The sequence below is a fragment of the Wyeomyia smithii genome, chromosome 2 (genome assembly GCF_029784165.1).
Source record: "Wyeomyia smithii strain HCP4-BCI-WySm-NY-G18 chromosome 2, ASM2978416v1, whole genome shotgun sequence".
Classification (NCBI taxonomy): domain Eukaryota; kingdom Metazoa; phylum Arthropoda; class Insecta; order Diptera; family Culicidae; genus Wyeomyia; species Wyeomyia smithii.
In genome coordinates this window covers 77,471,383-77,497,990 of record NC_073695.1, presented here as the reverse complement: position 1 = coordinate 77,497,990, position 26,608 = coordinate 77,471,383, and the positions used below count along the sequence as shown (strand labels likewise).

Below are 26,608 nucleotides of genomic sequence, written 5' to 3'. Positions count from 1 at the left end.
TCGAATCTGATGAAAAAATCAGATAGTCTAAACATACCTTTACTTATTCACTGGGCGAATCTTAAAATGGCTACAAAACTCAAAAGAGATAAACAAAGTTTTCAATCACGAATTCAAAGCCTAAACAACGGTGGAACAATATATTTGTCATCCAAATACTCTAATGAATGCAAAATTGTTCTAGCTTTGTACATGGTAAACCTAAAACTTGAATTTCAGTCGCTTTACATTGTATATTCGAGAATTTGTAGTTTCGCCCTTTACTATGCAACTTTTTCGATCTACTCGAAAGTATCCCCCTCTACTTTGCGCCTTATTTAGATCTGCTCGACAGTATCACCCTTTACTATGCGCCTTATTTTGATTTGCTCGACAGTATCGCCCGTATCGCCACATACATAAGACATACGTAACACTGGCGTATTTTTCTGGTACACGTTGCCCCATAGTACTCCGTACCTCGCTCTGTCAAACTGCTCGCAAATAAAAAACAAAATAAATTTTCTTTTTTTCGGCTTTATCGAGTCTCAAAGAAAACCCCATAAGGAACTGTCAAAAAGTTATTTACAAAATCAATGCAGCATTTTTCGAGTAGGAACGAGACAAATGCAGGGCTGCGCAGGTACACTGCCTTAAAAAACAACTCAAACAGTAATTTTATTCAGAGGGTGGTACCATTCGAGTAGTTCATTTTGTACCAACTTTTTCGGAAGATTTCTTCCTGAATGCTACGTATCCCGAAAAAAACAATAACATTAAAAAAACCTTAAAAGTTGCTGTAATTGTACATAGCTATACCATAATTTAACTATGTTTTTCATTGTAAATACATCAATTTTACATTAAATGTCATTGTCCAGAACAATAAAAAAAATCGTTTTTGCCATTTTTACCATGAAAAAGGGGGGTCGTTATGCATCTTAACAGCATTTTCCCATACATTTAGAAGTCACTGACAATGTTTTTCATGGTAAAATTATTGTCGCTGGTAGATTCAACAACAAAAAACGTTGTTAAAACATGGTAATGACAACAATCGTTTGCAAGCTTACAGTAACAATACCGTGTTTTTTACGGTTACAATAAAAAACATTGTCCGTTTACTGTTCTCACCGCAAAATACATCGTAAATTTTTTTTCGGGATGTCTTATGTATGTGGTATCTACTATACTACTATACGCCGTGGTTACGTTATTGTGTTGGAATACGCCCTTTATTTTTAATGTTTATTTTGTAGACAACTTTAATTCCGTCCATTCATCAAGACGAAGTCAAGTTTCGCCTTTTACTAACGTAAAAAACAGAAAGGGCGTATTCCTCATGCTATTTCGTTTTGATATAAAGTAGATTTCGCCCTTAACAAACATCGTACATTTTAATAGTTAGAAAAGAGATACATTATTTATTTGAAGTTTGAAGGTAGATAAAAGCTCACTTCATACGTTTTCGGTAAAATCTCTATTCGTTTACAGTTTGTTAGATTCACCCTTATCACGAAGTACTCCGGAAATAACATGGCTAAGCTTTTTGTTTTGTAAATCTCGTATATATACACTTTGAAAAACGACACGTTACTTCCAAGTAAATTCCACTTACTTCTGTGCTAATCAGGGCTGCCTAGTATACAGATTTTTCTGTATTATACAGATTTTTTGACCACGATACAGAAATGATACAGAATACAGAATTCATACAAAATTTTGATTTGAAATGCACATTTGTACAGAATTTCAGCAATCGAATTTTTTTTTAAGTTTCAGTGTGAAACTGTGATGTTTCAAAAAATGTTTGTACTAAAGCACTGGTAGCTCTACCTCACAAACATTTCATCCGAACATCAGTTTTCAGTTTTCCGAATGCGTTTCCCGCATAACCGCCAAACTGGCCGATTCGGTTTTCACAAGCAGTTCCGAATGGAAATTTGTATAGGTGCGAGCAGGCTTTTAAATCTGTTGCTTCGTTCAACGTGTAATATTTGCGCCTGGTTGTAAAATTATATTGTGTTTGCGTTGATGACAACCAACACTCTTCTTTTGCCCTTTTATTACTCCTGTTCGACTTGTGCTGGGCGTCCGGCATTTATTTATAACTAAGCGGGAACTTGCTTTTCTTTGATTTCTTCTGGACATCCGACATTTGACTAAGCGGGAAAAATATCTGATTCGACGGTACATAGAAAAAAAAACTCGGTTATGGTCCGAAAAGTCAGCTTTCGTAACTTTTATCAAGTAAGCGCTCTCATTACATGTTTCACAATAACATAATATTAAAACCTTTATTTGTGACTTATGCCGGTTTGAAAAATTACGTTAGATTTGTTATTGGAGGATTGGAGACGAAGCTTCACCAAGTAATTCCTTAAATACCTGGATTAGGAATACGCACAGATTGTTTCAGTGCAACCTAAGCCAATATAATGTCAACCCTGTGTTAATATCATTGATTTTTTGATACCTAAATGAAAACGTCAAAAATAGTCACGGGAAGTCAAAATTTGTGAACCAATATTTGCTGCAAAACGATTAGGAACATTTTCCATTTCAGTCGATATTGTAGCTTGTATTTGTTTGAAATTTTTCAGAATGGCCGATGATTTGCAAAACTATAAACTCCAGCTACAACAGGTACGTGAGATGTGCTATTTCTTTTGATATTTGTAGCTCCTCTTTCCCTTACGCTTTGTTTACTTGTTATGTTTTTAATGTTAGGTGGAAGCTGCGTTACTTACGGATCCGGAAAACTTGGAACTTCTCAAGCTTAAGCAAGATTTGGAGGAAGTCATTGATTTGACGAAGGACTTGATTCGAGCACAGCAGGAGGCTGAATTAAAAAAAAGTGCATACGTAGAGCCTGCTAGCACGAGCTACTTTGACGCATTCTCCGCGGCAGAAAAGAAACCCTATAAACCCACCGTTATTTGGAAAGTTGGGGACAAGTGCTCGGCCAAGTGGATTGAGGATGGGCAGTGAGTAAACCAGCTTTATTGCGTCCTACCGTAATGTTTATAAATCGATTTTTTTATCGGCAGATACTACGACGCAACAATCGAAGCAATTACTGACAACGGAGAGGTCAGCGTCGTGTTCGATGCTTATCAGAACAGAAGTACCACAGTTATACCGGAACTGAAGGAAAGAAAAATCCGTAATGAAGTATTTCCGACGAATAGTAACAAGTAAGTAACACAAGGCAATATGACTCTCATCGGTGATTTCAATAAATTTTATGATTTCAGACGGATGCGACCTAACCAGAAAGAATATCTCAAGAAAAAGAAACAAAAGAAACAGCAGCGTTTCAAAGAGCTTGAAGAGGAACGAGAATCAGAGAAAAACAAATGGCTTCAATTTGCGGCGAAAAACACTAAAAAAACGGGTGTGAAATGTAAAAGTATATTCGCCTCACCTGAAAACGTGAATGGACGGGTCGGCATTGGAACCTGTGGTGTGTCGGGTAAACCGATGACCGAGTTTACTCACGGGGAAAAGTATCGTAAAGGCGTTTAGACATTAATCGTACATTTTCTATGTAATACTGAACGGATATTTTGCGGAACCCTGGGTAATCTTGGGGTCTAGGCGAAATATTTCTCTCCATTTTTAGCTGTTAATCACATGAAATTAAAACGAATATCTTTAGAACAACAGTACAAGAGTTTGATAGCACATTTCTCCGAAATGTTCACTGGATCTTCGCTTTTGTAGCTTCTTCCGTTCGTTTGTAAGTTTTTTTTTATTGTAACTCATGCCTTTGGGTGAGGCAAATTCACTGCGCTTTCCGTTGTTTCGATGTGCATAGGAGCCATCCACATACCACGTGGACAGTTTTTCAACGATTTTAATTAACCCCCCCCCCCCCCCCCCCCGGACAACTGCCCATATAAATTCTAAAATTTTTGTATGGACCATGGACATCACACTGACCCCCCCCCCCCGCCAAAGCTGTCCACGTGGTATGTGGATGGCCTCATAGTTTGAATTGATCATATCCAAAATAAATTTGATACAGAGTTTTCAACAACAGATAATTCCTAATAATTCCAAACATTATTAAATCGGCCAAACATAGGACTGTTTCAACAGAAAAACTGAGTAGACTACTATAGTTACAAAAACAGCTATTATTATTACACTTTTATAAAAAGGAATGGTTTAAATTGAGGGACAACAACAAAGTTTTGAAGGATGAATTTCATATCACATCACAATTGATATGAAAATCAATTATCTTGGATAATATAATCATACAGTGTTTGTTAAATGCTGGAAACGTACATGTTGTATAAGTGTATTAAACAGTTGTTTCTTCTTAATATTATCAACACTTGAGTGTTTTACAGATATGCGTTTATAAAACTAGATAAGACTATAAATTAATCCAGCTGCGAATCTCAACAAATTTAGTTTTTAGTACACTGGTATTAGTAATTAGTGGTACGTAGAATAGTTTAAATAACCGTCATCTTGATAAATATTTTTTTCCGTAAACTAAGGACGTTACTAGGAAAAATACGATATTTACAAAAGCAGAACTTTAAACGAATAGACGGCGGTACTTGACCAATATCTCACACTTATTGCTTAAAGATTGCGCGTGACTTTCGTAACTAAAAAGTTTTTTTTATTCTTCTGTGACCATTGTTTTGATTTTACTTTAAATACTTTTTACTTAAGTTGTCGCGTCAGACTATTAGTTTGCTTTGGTGGTCAACCGACGAATTTTTGTTCTGTATCTATGTATAAATGTACAAATATTGTTTCTAGCTTTCTAACTACTGCGGAAAAAAGTAATGCTCAGTGTGTTACGTGTGTTGAACGATTGTGTTCTCTTTTTTTCAACTGAGTAGGGCCGACTAATCCGTTGCTTGGTATTCACACGTCGTCCACGTATTGTCCATGAACCACAGCCGACTGATGATACCGTCGTCGAGAGGCAAAGTCTTCGTTCTCTTCGTTTAATTGAGCCGCTGCTAACGGAACATTTGGACAGGACGGCGTTACTACCACTTGCTCGTAGTCGTGAACTCGTTTACTAAAATTTGGGAATAATGTTTATTTCCAAAAACTGAAAAACTAAACCAAGCTACCAACCCGAAACATCTGAAAACACCGTTTTTCAGCCAAATGAAAAAACGGAACTCGTGAGCCAGTCCAGGTTTGACAGCAGGATTCGCAGTTCCTACGTAAAACCATACCACGAATACGGTGACCATACAAATTAGAGCGAAAACCCAGTTCACGAGCATCATCACGAACACTTTTATGCCCGCCTAAAATAAAAAAAAGATAAACAGTTCATGTGGCTACTATTCCACTTTTTTTTTAACTTACCCCCAACAATGATGCCCACCGATTACAAAAGCCAGAATACCAGTTTTTCGTTTTGGAGTGAATCGGTGGACGAATAGGCGCAATTGGTTCATCGTCAGCTTGATGTAGCGAGTTAGTGCCAGTGCTGTTGGTTCCATCGCGGAAAATCACTTCACTGTTGATGGACGTACTATTAGATAAGCCTCCGTTTGGGTAAGCACTGCTGCCAGCCGTCCCGTTTGCGATGGGCTCAGCATTGACTGTTGTTGAAGGCACATGGTGAGGAGAGTTGGCAGGACTCTTAAATGGGTGTAACAAAAATTAGAAGTTATTCAGTCTGTATGATAAAGGAACTTTCAGTCATGATCATGAGTTGCATATCATGAAATCAGAAAAGTTACTAAAATGATGTAAAATAGAAAGGTTAATTTATTTTAGTTACTTACCAATAAGTTCTTATGCCTGGTTCGCTCCGGAAACAATTGGTCCAAATCATTATTGTCATGATAGTCTCCCGCTGCACCATAGTTTCTTGTTTCATACAAAGGGCTCTGCGCCTGTATCCGAAACCGTTCCTCTCGTGCGTTTTGTATATCAAAAGTTTGTGCTAGTGCAAAGTACGAATAATCGATGCATGCATATGTCAACAGAAAGGGCATTGTGACGATTGGTGCGAGAGTGTTGATGTCTCCAACAATAATGAAAGCAGTGGTCACCGAAGCTACCACAGCCATGGCATACAGGGGTACCTTGTTTGGACCGCGACCCATACCAAGTCTACCGATTCCAGGAATTACATTCTCATTGGCAATGCTTTGCAACACTCGTGGAGTTCCGTACATTGCGCCTAGACATGAAGACATGCTTGAAACATAGATACCGGCCAGTAAAAGGAAAGGAATTGCTGATACTTTGGCCGCGATCATGAAGTCCGTTAGGAGATGAGCCCTTTGACAGGTCGCTCCCAGAAACAGTATAAATACCATATATAAAAACGTCGATGTGCTCAAGGCAGCAAGCGTTCCGTTCGGTATATCTGTCGATGGAGCGCGCAAATCTCCACTCATGTTTATGCCGGACAAGATACCCGTGATGGTTGGAAAAAACACACCAAACACTGTAAACCAGCTTGTTCCTGAGCTGTATTCAGGCCATAAGTTAAGTGCCATGTTTCCGTGGCCCCAGCCATCAAAGCCATGTTCGGGATCCTCTCCGGTGAAACTTCCGACCATAAAATTGAGAGCTGATATCAGTAGGATGATTAACAGAGCAAATTGCAGCTTAACAACCCATTTTACTCCCGCTACATTTATAACTCCAAGCAGCAGCACCGCCGCAATCGCAAATGAACGGATCGCCCACTTGTTACCCTCCAGTCCAACTAGACCAGCCATCGATTCGCCGAAACCCAACACGTTTAGTGCACAGCCTACCGCTTGGCCAAAACAGTACAGCAATCCAAGCGATCCGCCAAATCTGGATCCAAGCGTGTGGGCGATCAAAAAATATACACCACCACTTTCCACTCGACATCTTTCGCAAATCCCAACCGCAGATAGAACCGATACCAGCGCAATCGCGACCGCACAGAAAATTATCAGTACCGCATGCATTATACCCGCTTCGGCCACAATCCATCCAGAACGCAGAAATACGATAACACCAAATATGTTGATCAAGCAGGAGGTGAATACTCCATCCCATGTACCGAACAGCACTGGCTGTGAAATGAAAAAGTTACTTCTCCACCAGGGTTTCTCTCCTTGATCTTCAGCAAAAATTTCATCTCGCCCTGATGCGTGATGTCCGCCAGCACCGTAGTCATACTCGTTTCCCAAATCCACGAAACCACCAGTGTTGCCTCGGGCTCTGGTCCGCTCCGTAGGGGATGAATCATCGTTTCCCAAACCATATCTAGAAAATCAGTTTTGATAGAATCGGAGTGAAGAAAGCACAATCTCACACTAACCTAGACCAATCAACCGAGCTTCGGTTGATACTGTCCGGCATTTTCTCGGTAAATTGGGATATTGTATAATAAATTAGTGCTAAACGTTGTTTGCAAGACAGTTCGAGTCGTTCCTAACACGTATGAATATACAAAGTTTTACACAGCTGTTTAACGTTATATTTTATCTGTGTAGAAACGTAAACAGAAAGTTTCTTCTCTACATCCGAGGATCCAAGTTGTACACCATATACTTCACGTATCAACCGTCATTGTTATCATCATCATCATCGATTTAGTAAATGACGTGATGTCATGTCAAAAAATTCTCTCCAATAATACCACTTTCTTCTAGCCACGTATTCCTCTAATAGGTTAATTCAATCCTCTGCACATCAGATAACATTCTCATACGCTATGCTGGGGAAAACACAGCCTTTTGCAATCTTCACTGTAGTAGGTACTAGAAAATAAGAAAACACGATTTCTTTTTACTTGGTTCCTGCGACGGCAACGACCAGCTGCAAACTTTTGCGTATACCTTCAACCAGAGTCTATGTTTAAGAGTCCCGCAAAGATGAAACCAAAGAACCAAATCAGTGTCAAACGAGGGTACCAATCGGACAATGTAAATAAACAAGGTGATAATGTTAGGAGTGGATGAAAAGTGCTGTAATTGAGCGTAATAAAGAATATGTGTTTTTCTGAAGTTTTACTTACACATTTTAATCCCACATTAAACCTGTACACTGGTTCACTTGAATTTAACAAAACATCACCGGTGTAATCTTTCAAAACTGTGTACCTTGTGAAGAATTTCAAAAAATGCGAATAATGCATAAGAGCAAGCGCACCAATGATTGCTATTTAGGTTGTCATTTTATTAACTTCTTCTGTCCTCATAAAAGTTTGGCAACCCCCTTGGGCACCAGTTGTTATTATGTAAGTTGATAATTTATTAACCAAGCCTCGAACTGGCCTGACGTTTATCGAATCGCGAAATGAATTTTAAAGTGAAACTTTACCTAATGCTGTCGTTTATTTGAAAATGGATGATACAGAATATTTTACATCTGATTCTAGCGAAGATGAACTGATTATTGCAGAAAATCTGTTAGTGCACACACATTTCATTTTGACTAGCAGTTGTGCTACAAGAAATGGCGGTTCCAGATCAAAGAAAAAACCCAACATCAATCGGGTAGCGGAAGAGGGTGCTCAACGTTTGTATGAGGATTATTTTTCGGGAGCTTCCATTTACACTGATGCACAGTTTCGTCGACGATTTCGTATGAGCCGCAAATTATTCTTAAAAATCGCAAACGATGTGAAAAACAGTAACCAGTATTTTATCCGCAAACCCAACGCTGCAGGTCAACTGGGATTGAACTACTTGCAAAAGTGTACTGCCGCAGTTAGGCAACTAGCTTATGGAATTCCTGCTGATGCATTAGATGAGTATACTAGAATGGCTGAGTCAACTGCTCGCAAATGTCTTAAAGAATTCTGCAAGACGGTTGAAACACTCTATGAGAAAGAATTCCTTCGACACCCAAATGAAGCTGACATACAGCGATTGTTGAAAGAGAATGAGCAACGCGGTTTCCCTGGTATGTTGGGGTCATTGGATTGTTGCCATTGGGAGTGGAAAAACTGCCCTACGGCATGGGCTGGCCAATATAAGGGAAAGCAAAAAAAGCCAAGCATAGTCTTGGAAGCAGTAGCATCTTATGATCTTTGGATATGGCATGCCTTCTTCGGAATGCCTGGCTCTAACAATGATATAAATGTTTTGAATCGTTCGCCACTATTTTCTGAAATCTATAGCGGGCAGTCTCCAGCAGTAAAATTTGTTGTGAATGCTAGAACTTACACTTCCGGATATTATTTAGCTGATGGGATATATCCGCCGCTTGCTACTTTGGTTCAGACAATAACTCATCCAATTGGACTAAAGAGAAAGGTAACCATCCCTCTAATAAACAGAAATTATATTTATATTAGATTCGACTTAACTGTGCCCAAACAACTTTTATTCACGTATCATGCGAATTTTTTTTAAACTGTTTTGTAAACTGTGTTAACATTTATTTCAATTGGATTGCAACGCATAACGAATAATTCTATTTATCATTGTTTACAGCACTTCGCAAAAATGCAAGAAGCAGTGCAATGCAAGACGTCGAGCGGGCATTCGGTGTGTTGATGGCAAGATTTGCGATAGTGAAAAATCCTGCAAGGCTGTGGAATAAAGACGATCTCAGGAGTATAATGCGTACATGCATTATTCTACATAATATGATCATAGAGGATGAAAGAGATAATGTAGTTACCTTTGATTATATGTTTGCTTACGAAAACGCAACTACAAATGTACCTATGTGTTCGAAACTAGATTTCAGTGCCTTTTTAACTCGCTATAAGCAGGTTCATGATACAGCAATGCACTATCAGTTGCGAAATGATCTAATTGAACATTTATGGAATATGAGGGGCGAAGAAGAATAACTGTTGTTGGGTTTCATTTGGTTTTTGGTATTGACATTTTATTGTGTGAAATATGCGAAATAAATTTGTTCTCTGTATTAACTACCAATCTTCTTTGGTTGTCATTTTAATTAGTCAAGCATTGTTTTAGAAAGGACCATCTGATTCTTCTTCTGACAGTAGAACTTCAATATTCATGCTGTCTTCCTCTTCGGTAACATTATTGGCTAATATTTTAGATTGTGCCTCTTTCAGGATCCGTCGTTGTTCGAGCATGTAATATTCTTTTGCATGTTCACTCAACTTACTGAAATCTATTGACATGACAGAATGGTCAACCATTCTACTTAGCGTAAGATTCCTTTGTGTGACGGTTGTAAGTTTTTCTTGGGCCACCTGCGCTAATAGTTTCGTCGCGTTCACTATTTCCTGTGCGGTAGAGTCCAGCATGTGTTGATGCTTCAGCTGCTGCTTACATGTTTTTTGTCCTTTGGGACGCTCTTCACCAGTTTGTAGTTTACCATTTCCATAATCGTTCCCACCAAAACTGGTTTCACTTACAACTGTTAGCTTCCGTTTCATCGATGTTTCCTGAAATTTACAAATTTCTGGAATAAAATAATATCACAACCTTTGTTTTATAAACGTAAAATATAAAAAGCAAACTGGGCCGCATAGAGTAATAGTTGAGTCATACAATGTAATAAAGTGATTAGACGAAGTCGCGAAAGAGAATATAGTAAAAAGCTGTTTGAATTAAATAATACCTTTACATTGTATTGCTGCCATTTTGGAGCACTTTCCAGAATTTTAAAGCAGTGCATTAGCGATAATGATGAATGTTCCGTTGATGCAAACAATGTCAATGCTTGCTTAAAAATATCTTCAGGTGATGCTCCGCTTTGCTGCTGGTTGGTGATTTGCGCTATACAACCAGCGAACTTGCAAACTGTTTTATTAATTTGATGCCAGCGGGCCTTGATACCTTTCGGTGCTCGAAGTTCCGGATTGGATGAAACAACTTTAGCTGTGCATATTTCGATGAAATTCTCGTAGATCCGATTGTACAAATTTTCAGTATTTTGATTTATACCGACCACTGCATCCGTAGAAACATTCAGCCATGCTGTACACAACGCTTCATCTTCTTCAATGGTCCAATTTTTACCACGAAGCTTCGATGCACTCTGCTACCGAGCAAAGACGATTAAAGCGAATATGAATATACACATTTTTACCATCAATAATCTTACCGTTGGCTCCATTTAATATTCAAATTAAAAAGGTAAACTTGAAAGTTCAAACGAACCAAGTCTAGCCAGTGAATTTTAAAATGAACATAAACAAGACAGAAAATTTGCAATGGCATATAGTGGGTTGCTAGCAGGTTGCTATATATACCAACGTGCTGCTACCCGAGATGCCAGTTGCTATTTTATAACCACCTTTAGCAACCACTAGTGCGAACCTTAGTTATGATAGAGGGTTGCCAAAATGAATAAAGTTCAGTATAGCAACCATTGGTGCGCTTGCTCTAAGAGCAAGCGCACCAATGGTTGCTATACTGAACTTTATTCATTTTGGCAACCCTCTATCATAACTAAGGTTCGCACTAGTGGTTGCTAAAGGTGGTTATAAAATAGCAACTGGCATCTCGGGTAGCAGCACGTTGGTATATATAGCAACCTGCTAGCAACCCACTATATGCCATTGCAAATTTTCTGTCTTGTTTATGTTCATTTTAAAATTCACTGGCTAGACTTGGTTCGTTTGAACTTTCAAGTTTACCTTTTTAATTTGAATATTAAATGGAGCCAACGGTAAGATTATTGATGGTAAAAATGTGTATATTCATATTCGCTTTAATCGTCTTTGATCGGTAGCAGAGTGCATCGAAGCTTCGTGGTAAAAATTGGACCATTGAAGAAGATGAAGCGTTGTGTACAGCATGGCTGAATGTTTCTACGGATGCAGTGGTCGGTATAAATCAAAATACTGAAAATTTGTACAATCGGATCTACGAGAATTTCATCGAAATATGCACAGCTAAAGTTGTTTCATCCAATCCGGAACTTCGAGCACCGAAAGGTATCAAGGCCCGCTGGCATCAAATTAATAAAACAGTTTGCAAGTTCGCTGGTTGTATAGCGCAAATCACCAACCAGCAGCAAAGCGGAGCATCACCTGAAGATATTTTTAAGCAAGCATTGACATTGTTTGCATCAACGGAACATTCATCATTCTCGCTAATGCACTGCTTTAAAATTCTGGAAAGTGCTCCAAAATGGCAGCAATACAATGTAAAGGTATTATTTAATTCAAACAGCTTTTTACTATATTCTCTTTCGCGACTTCGTCTAATCACTTTATTACATTGTATGACTCAACTATTACTCTATGCGGCCCAGTTTGCTTTTTATATTTTACGTTTATAAAACAAAGGTTGTGATATTATTTTATTCCAGAAATTTGTAAATTTCAGGAAACATCGATGAAACGGAAGCTAACAGTTGTAAGTGAAACCAGTTTTGGTGGGAACGATTATGGAAATGGTAAACTACAAACTGGTGAAGAGCGTCCCAAAGGACAAAAAACATGTAAGCAGCAGCTGAAGCATCAACACATGCTGGACTCTACCGCATAGGAAATAGTGAACGCGACGAAACTATTAGCGCAGGTGGCCCAAGAAAAACTTACAACCGTCACACAAAGGAATCTTACGCTAAGTAGAATGGTTGACCATTCTGTCATGTCAATAGATTTCAGTAAGTTGAGTGAACATGCAAAAGAATATTACATGCTCGAACAACGACGGATCCTGAAAGAGGCACAATCTAAAATATTAGCCAATAATGTTACCGAAGAGGAAGACAGCATGAATATTGAAGTTCTACTGTCAGAAGAAGAATCAGATGGTCCTTTCTAAAACAATGCTTGACTAATTAAAATGACAACCAAAGAAGATTGGTAGTTAATACAGAGAACAAATTTATTTCGCATATTTCACACAATAAAATGTCAATACCAAAAACCAAATGAAACCCAACAACAGTTATTCTTCTTCGCCCCTCATATTCCATAAATGTTCAATTAGATCATTTCGCAACTGATAGTGCATTGCTGTATCATGAACCTGCTTATAGCGAGTTAAAAAGGCACTGAAATCTAGTTTCGAACACATAGGTACATTTGTAGTTGCGTTTTCGTAAGCAAACATATAATCAAAGGTAACTACATTATCTCTTTCATCCTCTATGATCATATTATGTAGAATAATGCATGTACGCATTATACTCCTGAGATCGTCTTTATTCCACAGCCTTGCAGGATTTTTCACTATCGCAAATCTTGCCATCAACACACCGAATGCCCGCTCGACGTCTTGCATTGCACTGCTTCTTGCATTTTTGCGAAGTGCTGTAAACAATGATAAATAGAATTATTCGTTATGCGTTGCAATCCAATTGAAATAAATGTTAACACAGTTTACAAAACAGTTTAAAAAAAATTCGCATGATACGTGAATAAAAGTTGTTTGGGCACAGTTAAGTCGAATCTAATATAAATATAATTTCTGTTTATTAGAGGGATGGTTACCTTTCTCTTTAGTCCAATTGGATGAGTTATTGTCTGAACCAAAGTAGCAAGCGGCGGATATATCCCATCAGCTAAATAATATCCGGAAGTGTAAGTTCTAGCATTCACAACAAATTTTACTGCTGGAGACTGCCCGCTATAGATTTCAGAAAATAGTGGCGAACGATTCAAAACATTTATATCATTGTTAGAGCCAGGCATTCCGAAGAAGGCATGCCATATCCAAAGATCATAAGATGCTACTGCTTCCAAGACTATGCTTGGCTTTTTTTGCTTTCCCTTATATTGGCCAGCCCATGCCGTAGGGCAGTTTTTCCACTCCCAATGGCAACAATCCAATGACCCCAACATACCAGGGAAACCGCGTTGCTCATTCTCTTTCAACAATCGCTGTATGTCAGCTTCATTTGGGTGTCGAAGGAATTCTTTCTCATAGGGTGTTTCAACCGTCTTGCAGAATTCTTTAAGACATTTGCGAGCAGTTGACTCAGCCATTCTAGTATACTCATCTAATGCATCAGCAGGAATTCCATAAGCTAGTTGCCTAACTGCGGCAGTACACTTTTGCAAGTAGTTCAATCCCAGTTGACCTGCAGCGTTGGGTTTGCGGATAAAATACTGGTTACTGTTTTTCACATCGTTTGCGATTTTTAAGAATAATTTGCGGCTCATACGAAATCGTCGACGAAACTGTGCATCAGTGTAAATGGAAGCTCCCGAAAAATAATCCTCATACAAACGTTGAGCACCCTCTTCCGCTACCCGATTGATGTTGGGTTTTTTCTTTGATCTGGAACCGCCATTTCTTGTAGCACAACTGCTAGTCAAAATGAAATGTGTGTGCACTAACAGATTTTCTGCAATAATCAGTTCATCTTCGCTAGAATCAGATGTAAAATATTCTGTATCATCCATTTTCAAATAAACGACAGCATTAGGTAAAGTTTCACTTTAAAATTCATTTCGCGATTCGATAAACGTCAGGCCAGTTCGAGGCTTGGTTAATAAATTATCAACTTACATAATAACAACTGGTGCCCAAGGGGGTTGCCAAACTTTTATGAGGACAGAAGAAGTTAATAAAATGACAACCTAAATAGCAATCATTGGTGCGCTTGCTCTAAGCGAATATTATGCATGGTGAAAAACAGAACTGTATACACACTTAGTTTCTTTTACCGAACTCAGCAATATTTTTAACGAGTTCTCAACAGCTGAGCCATCAGTAATCTGTTCAGCAATTTATTTGCTTGACGAGTGCTCGGTAATTTTTCATTCCCGCTGAAACGTCAAATATAGAAGATAGCTCAGTAAAAATTTACGAAGCGTTCATCAAAAATTGCTGCATGATTCGGTATTTACAAAGCTGACTATTCGTCACGAATTACCGAGCGTTCTGTAAATTTACAAAGCTGACGATTCGTCACAAATTACCGAGCATTCTGTAAACGTAAAGTTTTTTCATGGTTACGAGAGAAATATGAACCATTGTGAAAGTTGCTATTGCAACTGTTGAATAATTTTAAAAAGGAATTTCGGATTGTTTAGATCGATTATACTGGTGTTCCCAGCACATTCGAGTAAAAACTTGATACGTTTAAAGTTATGATGAATACAGGCTATTTGTTGCAGGCTGCTCTCCTGTGGTGGAAAAATTTCCATATGCCGACTGAATAGATCGTGTACCTCCACGTCGTTTTCTTGTAGATTTGAAAGTAAGATATCCATTTTATTCTGAAAATCACACGCGAAATACTTAAAAACTCAGCTTCGGAACTCTGAATATTTGAAAATGGCGGACATTTGATGTTTCGTTTTGACAGATGCAGAAAAATTGATGAACAGTATAGTAAAAAACAATAAGTGTTCAGTTAAACAATTGAAGAGTTTTCAGCAACACCTAGGAAGATGCTGACAGATCGTCAAATATTTACTGAACTTTATGAAAGTGCAGAACATACTTTAGTTCACAGAAAAGGTCAGCAATGTTTTTTGCTGAGCTCGTCAAGTGCCTTTTGCATAACGGTAATTCGGTAAAAACTTCAACCGACATCAGTTATTTTTGAGAAAATTACAAAATGATTAGTATTTTTTCATATTTACTGAACATGACCGTAATAAAAATTACTGAACAATTAAAACGAGAATAAGTGTGTAGTTCTTGGCAACAAACGGCACAAAAACTGTGTTGCCGAAACGATAGATTTTCTCTTCGCGAGACTCTATATACCATAGACTCTGCCTTCAACCTTGTCTAATTTTCCGCTACCCACTGTACTGGAAGAAGAAGAAAGTGTCAGTTTTTTATGTCATTTTTGAACAGAGCTGCGGGTTTAAATTATTTTTTGTTATTTCCTGGGCGGTAAAAAACAGGGGGGATCTGTTAAAGCCCTAGAGCGCAGACAGACGTCCAAGCTGAGTTCCAAACTTGTGTAAAGATTTTTGTAGTAGCAATTCGCAACCAGATAGCGCTACCAGTGACGCCAGCCTCATACACCAGCGAAAAAAAAAAGTATTGTAGCGATAAGGTCACCAGGCGGCGCTAGTATACAAGTGATTTATAACGCAATTCTCTTTCAAAATTTACACGGAATTTTCGATCAATTTTGTTCTTTTCAGCGAAGAGTTACTTTGCGTGTGTCAAACATGCGAAATTGCGTTACGTGGGGGTGGGTGGGTATTGAAAATTGCCAAATTCCGCGTTATGTAATATTTGAATGGTTCCTTTTGACAGTTCGATTGGAGCTTTTAGTGACAGTCGGCCAAACCACAGAGAACAGACATTCATGTTCATATAAAGAAATTTGAAAATCGTGTGTAAAAATTTGAATCCAAATACATTAATACACTAACGACATCTGTCTTATGGTGCCCCAGTTGCACTGCATAAATATCGCTGTATCGATATTTTATCGATATCTGTGCTTGGTTTATAAGCGACACGAGCGCCACATAGCGGGAGCATTACTACTTACTGTTAAATGACGGTTGCAAGTTTTTACACATCTTTTGAAAATAAGATGAACGTCTGTTCTCTGTGGCCAAACTATAACTCTAGGCCTTTAGGATCTATCTGTCAAACATCGTGTAACCAACCTAACCAACATATTCGGCAACATGGCGTTTGTTTTGGTTTTTGTTGTGATCGATGTGAAATATTATAGAATTGGAATGTTTTTCATCAAAACTCAAGAAACCGCGGAAAACTTTCATGAATTTGTTGTGTAGTGATTTTTTCCCCCATTATTGTTCATAGTTACAAACATCATGGACCAACGAACGTCATGGACCAGAGTTGATCTGCGATAACGCGCACATATATGAAATTTGACAGCAGTGAATCCCCTCTGGTAAAAAATTAGAATCGGTCGGCGGTGGTAGATCTGCAAAAGACAACCGCATAAGACAACCGCAGCTCCCAAATCCATTATGACTGTAAAGGCTGGATTACTGTTTTTTTTTACTCATAAGTCATAAGAGCCCCCGTGCTGGGTCCTTTTTTCAATTTTCAGGTGTCTTCTAACAAATTCAAAAGAGTCTAGCTGCGACCACCTGCTACCAAGCGTTTAAAACCGACATGAAAATTTTTGGTTTTCATAGGAAATATTCAAAATCAGAAAAAAAAAATTTGATCATGTTAACATAATTGTTATTGAGTGTATCATATTCTCATAAACGTAAGTGATTTGGGTTTCAGGAGAATGAGTGGAAAAAGAGATAAGCAATAACAAAAAAAAAATGAAAAAAAAAATCAATCTCAACTTTGTTGGTTAACATTTTATTAGTCCCGAGATTTGGAGGTCTTAGGTCCCTGTTTTTATTCAAGTTTCAGCTGTCTACTAACAATCTCAGAAAAGTTTAGCTGCGAGAAAAATCATCATTTTGAACTTTGTCGGTCGATATCTTTTTTTTCCCAGGAGTTCCAAGGCTAGGTCCCTGTTTTTATTCAAGTTACAGGTGTCTACTAACAATTTCAAAAGAGTTTAGTTGCGATTACCTGCGACCAAACGATATAACTTTTTTGGCAAGTGATCAATCTCTGCTTTTTGGAGCAAAATTGAAGGACATTAGAAAAAGCGTTTTTTTTGCTTATATTTAACTCTAGGACGCCTTGATCGGTATTCACCAAACTTGACACACATGTTCCTTACACATTAGAGGTTGTCAAAAGCCTATTGGAAATGGTGGGGCAGCCACTGAAAGGGAGAGGTGCTGGATTCCGAACGAATCCATGTTTTATTTCCTCTTTTCATACCAAAAAACACTCCCCTCTATCAAAATTTTACCGTAATATAGTCACAAATGATCCTAAGCAACTTGTTTTGTGCATAACAAGTAGAGAAAATATCCGAAGTGTAGAAAAAATGATGAAAATATTTTTGTCCGCCTGCTTGTATGAAAACTTCCCATAGTGCATCGCCTTGGGCACAGTAATTTCAATTACTTTCGCTGTATTTGTAACCAAAGAGTGTTTTATATTGATAATTTTTGATCATAGTAATTATGAAAACAGTTTGTTGTTTAATGTTACTGCAACATTTGTTTCTAAGTAATGTTATTGTCAAAAGTTATTTTTTGTTTTCGAATGTCCTGTAGAACAGCGGTTCTCAACCTTTTTTTTGTCCGCGTACCCCTTGGCGATATTTTCTAAATCAATTGTGCCCCCTGGCTTGGAATGTTCTTGCAGAGTGGGAGGGAGTAGTGGAAGATCATTATGTGGTAGTCTGGTTCAGGTTTCAAATTGAACTATGGTTTGTTTATTCGTTACAGTCATGTTTTAAGAGCAAGTTTGAACAAAAAATTAAGTATTATGAAGAAAAATTGCTTTGTCCGCCATTACTGATTTTTCTTTTGCGTACCCCCTGAAGGCTCTCGCGTATCCCTAGGGGTACGCGTACCCCAGGTTGAGAACCACTGCTGTAGAACAAAATCAGAAGTGGCGCTCCTAGCGGTCGAAAAGGTGACTAGCGCTTCTGTCATTTTCAATGTGTCTTCATGATTTCACGTAAGTGATCTATATTAGTATTATAACATATTTGATGCCATTCACCCATTGATGAAGACATCCGTTCGCTTTCCACCGAGAGAAGTGATAAAGAAACATATGCCTTTGGTGTTTCGAAAAAAGTATGGTAATCACGTAACGGTTATAATCGATTGCTTCGAGATGAATGTTGAGAGCCCAAGTAAAAAGGAAATCGCGGCCAACGCAGGATTGTTTTCGTTTTACAAGAAACGTGTAACGATAAAAGTTTTGATAGGCATTAGTCCATCTAGAAGCATTGTCTTTCTCTCGCGAGCTTTTGGAGGCCGAATTTCTGATAAAGAAATAGTGAAGCAGTCCGTCTTAGCCGACAGAGGTTTCTTTTTTTTTTTCTTCACCTATCGTTTATTTGACACGGCACAAATACAATTTAATGTTTAACGGCGTCAATTATATCTGGTGACTTCCAAAATCGACGTCTATGACGTGTTCTTGCCGTTTTGTTGAATGTGGATGGAAAGGAATGGGACTAGACTGGGGCGTGGATGGATTTCAGGAAAATGTATATAAGGGACATGTAGGGTAGGTCACGACTCGCCAAGACATCACGAACAGGAACAGCTGGTTCTCTACCCTCGGCCCGGAGGGAAGTTATTAATTTAGACCTGGCGTCACGGTGTATAGGGCATGACCAAACAACGTGCTCTATGTCGTGATAACCTTCACCACAGGCACAGATACCACTTTCCCCGAGCCCAATACGACGGAGATGCGTATCAAATCTATAGTGATTGGACATAAGCCGCGACATCACGCAAATGAAATCTCGACCTACATCCAACCCCTTGAACCACGGGCTCGTCGATACCTTGGGGATAATGGAATGTAACCACCTTCCCAGTTCCCCTCTAGTCCAAGAATTTTGCCAACTGATGATCGTATTCTGACGTACAAGTGCGAAAAACTCATTAAAAGCAATTGGTCTTTCATAAATTTCACCGTTTGTTGCGCCCACCTTAGCCAAAGAGTCCGCTTTCTCATTACCCGGTATCGAGCAGTGAGAAGGGACCCACGCTAAGGTAATCTGATACGATTTTTCGGATAAAGCACTCAGATGTTCCCGTATTTTCCCCAGGAAATACGGAGAGTGCTTAACATCTTACATCGATCGGAGAGCCTCAATGGAACTGAGACTGTCCGTAAAGATGAAATAATGGTCCGTGGGCATTTTTTCGATAATCCCTAGGGTGTACTGAATTGCAGCTAATTCTGCGGCGTAAACAGAAGCAGGATTATCGAGCTTATGGGAGACGGTTAAATTGTTATTGAAGATACCGAAGCCAGTGGACCCATCGAGAAGTGATCCGTCAGTGAAGAACATATTGTCGCAGTTGATATTTCGATATTTATAAGAAAAAATTTTGGGGATCTGCTGCACGCGTAAATGATCCGGGATTCCACGAGTTTCTTCTATCATGGATGTATCGAAAAACACAGTAGAATCAGAAGTATTTGATAAGTTGACACGATTTGGAATATTCGAAGAAGGGTTAATATTTTGGGACATGTGATTGAAATACAATGTCATAAAACGGGTTTGAGAATTAAGTTCGATTAACCTTTCAAAATTTTCAATCACAGGACGGTTCAAAACCTCACATTTGATAAGAATACGAGAAGACAGGCTCCAAAAGCGGTTTTTCAATGGTAGTACTCCAGCTAAGACCTCCAAACTCATCGTATGGGTCGATTGCATGCAACCCAAGGCGATACGCAAACAACGATATTGTATTCGCTCCAGTTTGATCAAATGTGTGTTTGCTGCGGAGCGGAAGCAGAAACACCCGTACTCAATAACAGACAATATCGTTGTTTGGTAAAGCCTTATAGGGTCTCCTGGATGGGCTCCCCACCATTGTCCGGTTATTGTACGAAGAAAATTCACTCTTTGTTGACATTTTTCATCAGATACCTCACGTGACAACCCCAGGTGCCTTTAGAGTTGAACCAAATACCAAGATATTTGTGTACCAAAACCTGAGAAATCGTTTTACCCATTAATTGTGTTTGAAGCTGAGCAGGTTAATGCTTCCTAGAAAAAACTACTATCTCAGTCTTCTCCGGAGAGAATTCGATACCTAGCTGTAAAGCCCAAGCAGACAAATTGTCCAAGGTATCTTGCAATGGTCTTTGCAAATCGGCAGCTTTGGCTCCTGTAACAGAGATTACACTGTCGTCTGCAAGTTGTCTTATCGTGCATGAATTTGCCAGACATTCGTCGATGTCATTTACATAAAATTTGTAAAGAAGGGGGCTTAAACATGAGCCCTGTAGCCCATGTAGCTAATTCGAAAAGTTGCCAAATCGCCGTGCGTAAAATGCATGTGCTTTTCGGACAACAAATTGTGCAAAAGATTGTTCAAAATTGGAGAAAATCCTTGTCGGTGAAGTTTACCCGAAAGAATGTCAATAGAAACTGTTATAATTTTATGTAATTACACGTGTTGTTCGGGTTAACAAATTCTTTATTCAAAATAGGTCTTAACTACCTGAACGTATGAACGCGAATGATCGCGTGTCTAGCACTTCCTGTTAGCGTTGGCTATCCTGTACAGAATAATTATATTAAAGGTGTGAAAGCTAAAGCAAAAGAGGGGCAGGTGTATACTGCGTACTACAACATCCTCTCTGTTCTTTTAAAAAAATCAATACATTGTGTAATCTTTAAATTTTACAGGAATATGCATTTCTCTTTTGGGACGGTTTAAATGTAACGGTGTAACGGGCCGAACCCTCTTTGATTTTGTTTTCGACGATTCTGGTGACACTGCTGCAGGATTTATTTGCGATTCTGTCATCGCAGTAGGCGCCTGCGACGGAAGCAACGGGAACTGATCTGCTTCTGCTGTAGGTGACAGCTCTCGCTCGGTATCCGAGTGTTTGTTTACAATGGCTGGAGTTGGACGGTTTACAGCTGAAAGCAGATAAGGATATTCAGGATTTCTTCCACAGGACGACGAATAGCGGTCTGGCAGCGCAATAGGTTCCTTGCGCGGCTTCAAGTGTACTAAAGATCGACGATATTCGGTTCCTCCTACGTCCACCAGATAAGAACGCTCATTTAGTCGTTCCGAAATTGTTCCTTTGCTCCAGAGTTTAGTTGTTTCAGGATGTAGTTGCACGTAAACGGGTGTTCCGATTTGAAGCTCAGGTAAATATTGTGATTTACGATCGTACTGCATTTTGGATCGTTTGCGGTTCGTTTCAATTTTAAAAGATACATCTTTCTCGATCTTTGGGAGAAGTTTGGCTGCTGCTGTTGGTACACCACAACGGATGGTACGCGATAGTAAGCGGGCAGCTGGACTAGATCCAATTTTGTTCGGAATGTTCCTCCAATGGAGTAAAGCATACCAAAAATCAATGCCACATTCATCTGATTTTTTCATCAGCTGCTTTGCTATCTTAACTGCTGACTCTGCTTTACCGTTTGCTTGTTGATGGTGTGGTGCAGAAGTGCTTATTTGAAAATCCCAGTCAGAAGCAAATTTTGCCATTTTCTGATTATTAAAGTTCGTTCCATTATCCGTTACGACACGTTGTGGGACACCGAAACGTGAGAAATTTTGTTTGCACGCATCGATAACAGATTCTGGACTCAGATCTTTGAGTTGATTGATTTCAAAGAAATCTGAATAATGGTCCACTGTAACCAAAAATTTACGTTTGACACCTTGAAGTTCGCAGAAGAAAACATCCATTGAAATTAACTGAAATGGGTGAATCGGTATGTCGTGAGTTTTCATGACAGGATTTCGGTGAGACACTGCAAATTTTGCACAGACATTGCACGCTTTAACTAGGTCTTTAATTTGAGACGACATTCCAGGCCAGAAAAGATTCGCACGAGCCAATTTAAGTGTGGCTTCTATGCCGTTATGACTGGCATGGCAGCTAGAAATTAATTTCGTTCGCATCGCGTAAGGAACTACAATACAGTCACGTCTATAGATCAACCCGTCTTGAAAAGATAGTTCGTCTCTGAAACTAAAGTATATTTTCACGCTGTCCGGTACTCGGTCGATGGTTTGCGGCCAGCCGTTTTGAATATAATCAATAACAAGTTGCAGTGACTGGTCTTTTGCCGTTTCACGGATAATTTCGTCAATCCTTGCGCTAGATACTTTTAGGAAATTACTAAGAGAGACGTCTTGAATTTTTTAAACACTTTTAGGATGCTCTGCTTTTCATATTTGTCGCTATGCTGATTTGGTAAAGGGGCTCGTGAGAGTGCATCTGCGATAACGTTTTCTTTGCCCGTAACATACTCGATTGAAAGATTGTAGCGCTGCAGATTGAGCAACATATGCTGCAATCGGCGTGGCGCTGACAACAACGGTTTTTTGAACACCGTCAAAAGTGGTTTGTGATCAGTGCGGATTGTTGTTTTGGGATTGCCAACTACCAGCTGATCGAATCTGACACAGGCAAATAGTATAGCGAGGAGCTCTTTTTCGATCTGTGCGTAATTTTTCTCGGTAGCAGTGAGTGTTCTCGACGCATAGCCAATAACTCCGTCCTTCTGAAACACAGCGGCCCCGAGACCAATACTGCTAGCATCACATTCTATTATCAGCGGCTCATGCACATCGTAATAACGTAATGTTTTCATATCGGCAACCAGTGATTTCACTTTATTAAAATCTTTTTCTTCCGTTGAATTCCATTTCCATGGTTCGGACTCTGGGATTAATCGACGAAGATTTGCTAAATTTTCGCTAAGGTTTCTGATGAAACGTCCAAGGTAAGTAACCAAACCGACAAATCTGTGGACTTCCTTGCGATTCATTGGCCTTGGAAAATTTTTGATCGCTAACACTTTTGACTCGTCTGGCTGCAGACCACGATCGGTAAGAATATGACCGTAGAACTTCACAGATCGTTGGCATAATTTTAACTTGGCCTTATTTAATTTGACGTTATTTTGTTCTAGCCGTTGAAGCAATTTATCCAAATTTTCATTGTGGTTTATAAGAGCTTCTTCAAATGTTTCCCCTACACCGTACACAAGGAGGTCATCAGCAATACATTCCACTCCCTTTAGGCCATGAATTACTTCTTGCAACTTAAGTTGGAATATTTCAGGTGCCGGTGCTATTCCAAACGGTAAACGGGTCCATCGATAGCGACCAAATGGAGTCCAAAAGGTAGTCAATTTGCTACTTGGCTCATCGAGTACTACTTGCCAAAAGCCTTTTTTGGCATCTACCGTCGAGAAAATTTTGGCCTTTCCCAATTCCGGTAATATTTCGTCCAAGGTCACAAACTGTAAATTTGGCCTTTTCAACGCTTTATTAAGGACTACCGGATCTAGACAAATTCGAACACCAGAACTTGGGTCCCCGCGCTGGACAATCACTACATTACTCACCCAATCTGTATGTGATGTTTCCTTGACGATGATTCCGTCCTTCTCAAGGCTTTCCACTTCGGCTTTAAGCTTATTTCGCATCGCGATTGGTACACGACGAGGAGGTTGTATCGATGGGATGACGCTGTTGTCTATCTCAAGTGAAACACACCCTGGAAGTTTTCCGTAGCCCTTGAACAATTGTTGATGCTCGTTGATAATCTGCTGTGCCTTTACTCGGTGAATGTTGAGTAATTTTTTCTGCTGGTCGTCTGAGTGACAACTTGAGCTTGGTTCACCAAAAGCAACTGTATTACAGAACTTGACAAGACCGAGTTCTCTTGATGCATTCGCCGAGAGTAAAGGACGGTGCTCGACGTCCACAACTTGCAAAACGAGGATGAATTTCTTTCCCAACCGACGACATGGAACTTTGATCTGGCCCAATACCTTGATAGAGTTGCCTCCAAAGCTCTGTAGACGGAACTTTGAAGGGAGAACGGGAATATTGCGCGTGCCGTACAATTCAACTAGGCAAGAGTGTCCAACCAAACTAGTGTTGGCGCCCGTATCAACTTCACAAAGGACCGATCTCCATTTTTTATTGAACTTTAAGCTCAGCTCGGCCAAGACACTTCCACCTGTATTCGAGTTGTCGTAAATTTTTCTTATTTCATATTCATCGTCTGTTTCCTCGTTTGACGACTCGCTACCTGTCATGGTCGATTCTGAATCTGAGTTGCCGTCTTTCACCTCTTTAACGCGTCTGGATTTTCGTACTTTCGGTTTATTACCTGATACCTTGCACATCTTTTCAAAATGGTTTTTCTTTTTGCACCGGCGGCAGCGTTTACCTAACGCCGGACAGGTACCTTTTGTAAATTCATGGTAGTCTCCACAAAATTTGCACCTAGCTGCTCTTTTATTCGATTTGAGGACCTTGTTTACCTCTGTTTGCAAAGATGAAGCTCCCAGCTCATAAGACCGCTGCGACGCTATTTCTTCTGCACGACATAAATCAACAGCCTTATCCAGAGTTATATCTGCCATAGGTAACATTTTAGTACGAAGATGTGGCCACTTGTTTGCTGTTACTACCTTGAACGCGATGAATTCCGTTTCCAGTTCTCCTAGCTTAGCAACCTTGGCTAGGGTTTTTAGTCGGGTTGTGAAATCATCAACTGTTTCGTTAGGTGAATGAACAGCTGAGAAAAAGTCAAGTCGGTCAACAATTATGTTTCTTTTTGTGACGACTTTTGCTTTAATAGCTACTAACGCAGCTTCTGGGTCAATCTGCTGCGCTGGGGTTAGTTCGAAATTGAAAAACCGTTTTCTGGCTTCCTCGCCAATGACCGAAAGCAACACACTCACTTTTCTTGGATTATCCGCTGGAGGCCATTTGTCCATTTCCATAGCACTTACATAGTTTCGCCAATTTCTCTCAAAGAAGTCAAAGTTTGCTGTCATGTCTCCTTCCAACGATAATGGCGACGGCTGAGGAACCGGAACAGTAGTCGATTTCACTTGCTGTTGTGGTTGCGGTCGCTGTTGCTGATTCAGTGCGGCCATGCTCTGCATCAACTGGGTAAATATATTGGACTGATGCTCCAAGAACATCTTAAATTGGTTAGGATCCATTTTCAATGAGGAAATCCGTTTTACCAATGAACTTGATTCGACACGTTTCGACACGATTCACCGCGACGTTATCTCTTCACGCGATAATAACTTTCCGCGATTTCACTCGATGACGCCGGAAATAAACTAGAAGCACACGATTGCTTCTGACACCATGTTATAATTTTATGTAATTACACGTGTTGTTCGGGTTAACAAATTCTTTATTCAAAATAGGTCTTAACTACCTGAACGTATGAACGCGAATGATCGCGTGTCTAGCACTTCCTGTTAGCGTTGGCTATCCTGTACAGAATAATTATATTAAAGGTGTGAAAGCTAAAGCAAAAGAGGGGCAGGTGTATACTGCGTACTACAACAGAAACGGAATCAAAAGCCCCCTTAATGTCCAAGAACGCAGACGCCATTTGTTCTTTGCGAGCATACGCCAGCTTAATATCTGTTGAAAGCAACGCAAGACAATCATTCGTCCCTTTGGCACGGCGGAAGCCAAATTGAGTATCTGATAGTAGACCATTTGATTCGACCCAATGGTCTAAACGACGGAGTATCATTTTTTCCATCAATTTCCGGATACAGGATAGCATTGCAATCGGCCTATAAGAGTTGTGGTCAGAAGCTGGTTTTCCCGGTTTTTGGATGGCGATCACCTTCACCTGACTCCAATCCTGCGGTACAATGTTTTGCTACAGGAACTTATTGAACAAGTTCAACAAGCGCCTCTTGGCATTGCCGGGTAGATTCTTCAACAAGTTGAATTTGATTCTATCTAACCCAGGCGCGTTATTGTTACAGGACAGGAGGGCAACCGAAAATTCTGCCATCGTAAAAGGTGATTCTATCGCGTCGTGGCCCGGAGACGCATCGCGAACAATGTTTTGCTCAGGAACAGAGTCCGGACATACTTTCCTGGCAAAATCAAATATCCACCTACTTGAAGACTCCTCGCTTTCGTTGACCGTTACGCGATTCCGCATTCTTCGGGCTGTGTTCCAAAGAGTGCTCATCGATGTCTCCCTCGACGTCTCGTTCACGAACCGACGCCAATATCCGCGTTTCTTTGCTTTAGCCAAGCTTTTAAGCTTGGTATCAAGCTCCGAATACCGTATATAGTCGCCAGGTATACCTCCCTTCTGGAAGGCCAAAAACGCCTCGGATCTTTGCGTGTAGACATCGGAGCACTCTTGGTCCCACCACGGAGTGGGAGGCCGTTCTTTGATCGTTACGCCGGGAT

The 26,608-nt window shown here is 39.7% G+C and overlaps 8 protein-coding genes across 9 annotated transcripts; 3 read left to right on the top strand and 5 right to left on the bottom strand.

The window, feature by feature from the left end:
- The first annotated feature begins 2,446 nt into the window (after positions 1–2,446).
- LOC129722496 (survival of motor neuron-related-splicing factor 30) lies at positions 2,447–3,653 on the top strand. Its single transcript, XM_055675955.1, has 4 exons — positions 2,447–2,625; positions 2,710–2,966; positions 3,030–3,176; positions 3,237–3,653. Exons 1-4 carry the CDS (start codon positions 2,584–2,586, stop codon positions 3,505–3,507), a joined length of 717 nt encoding a protein of 238 aa, XP_055531930.1. The 5' UTR covers positions 2,447–2,583; the 3' UTR covers positions 3,508–3,653.
- Positions 3,654–4,098: 445 nt separating this feature from the next.
- LOC129724649 (solute carrier family 12 member 8) lies at positions 4,099–7,997 on the bottom strand. 2 transcript variants are annotated; one of them, XM_055679724.1, is made up of 6 exons: positions 7,979–7,997; positions 7,280–7,812; positions 5,757–7,224; positions 5,332–5,610; positions 5,092–5,270; positions 4,099–5,032 (listed from the first exon to the last, which is right to left on the bottom strand). In XM_055679724.1, exons 2-6 carry the CDS (start codon positions 7,318–7,320, stop codon positions 4,873–4,875), a joined length of 2,127 nt encoding a protein of 708 aa, XP_055535699.1. In that variant the 5' UTR covers positions 7,321–7,812; positions 7,979–7,997; the 3' UTR covers positions 4,099–4,872. The 2 variants fall into 2 exon arrangements, with proteins under 2 accessions (XP_055535699.1, XP_055535700.1); XM_055679725.1 differs by lacking the exon at positions 7,979–7,997 and having other exon boundaries at positions 7,280–7,721; positions 7,800–7,890.
- Positions 7,998–8,238: 241 nt separating this feature from the next.
- LOC129724650 (uncharacterized) lies at positions 8,239–9,693 on the top strand. Its single transcript, XM_055679727.1, has 2 exons — positions 8,239–9,221; positions 9,402–9,693. Exons 1-2 carry the CDS (start codon positions 8,307–8,309, stop codon positions 9,462–9,464), a joined length of 978 nt encoding a protein of 325 aa, XP_055535702.1. The 5' UTR covers positions 8,239–8,306; the 3' UTR covers positions 9,465–9,693.
- Positions 9,694–9,892: 199 nt separating this feature from the next.
- LOC129719701 (uncharacterized) lies at positions 9,893–11,010 on the bottom strand. Its single transcript, XM_055671096.1, has 3 exons — positions 10,999–11,010; positions 10,513–10,932; positions 9,893–10,336 (listed from the first exon to the last, which is right to left on the bottom strand). Exons 1-3 carry the CDS (start codon positions 11,008–11,010, stop codon positions 9,893–9,895), a joined length of 876 nt encoding a protein of 291 aa, XP_055527071.1.
- A 543-nt stretch (positions 11,011–11,553) lies between these two features.
- Positions 11,554–12,389, top strand: LOC129719700 (uncharacterized). Its single transcript, XM_055671094.1, has 3 exons — positions 11,554–11,565; positions 11,632–12,051; positions 12,228–12,389. The coding sequence occupies exons 1-3, from the start codon at positions 11,554–11,556 to the stop codon at positions 12,387–12,389; spliced, it is 594 nt and encodes a 197-aa protein (XP_055527069.1).
- A 408-nt stretch (positions 12,390–12,797) lies between these two features.
- On the bottom strand, positions 12,798–14,257 carry LOC129719699 (uncharacterized). Its single transcript, XM_055671093.1, has 2 exons — positions 13,696–14,257; positions 12,798–13,162 (listed from the first exon to the last, which is right to left on the bottom strand). The coding sequence occupies exons 1-2, from the start codon at positions 14,255–14,257 to the stop codon at positions 12,798–12,800; spliced, it is 927 nt and encodes a 308-aa protein (XP_055527068.1).
- Positions 14,258–21,031: 6,774 nt separating this feature from the next.
- Positions 21,032–22,132, bottom strand: LOC129719698 (uncharacterized protein K02A2.6-like). The gene has a single exon (XM_055671092.1). It carries the CDS (start codon positions 22,130–22,132, stop codon positions 21,032–21,034), a length of 1,101 nt encoding a protein of 366 aa, XP_055527067.1.
- A 380-nt stretch (positions 22,133–22,512) lies between these two features.
- Positions 22,513–25,374, bottom strand: LOC129719696 (uncharacterized protein K02A2.6-like). Its single transcript, XM_055671091.1, has one exon. It carries the CDS (start codon positions 25,372–25,374, stop codon positions 22,513–22,515), a length of 2,862 nt encoding a protein of 953 aa, XP_055527066.1.
- Positions 25,375–26,608: the final 1,234 nt, after the last annotated feature.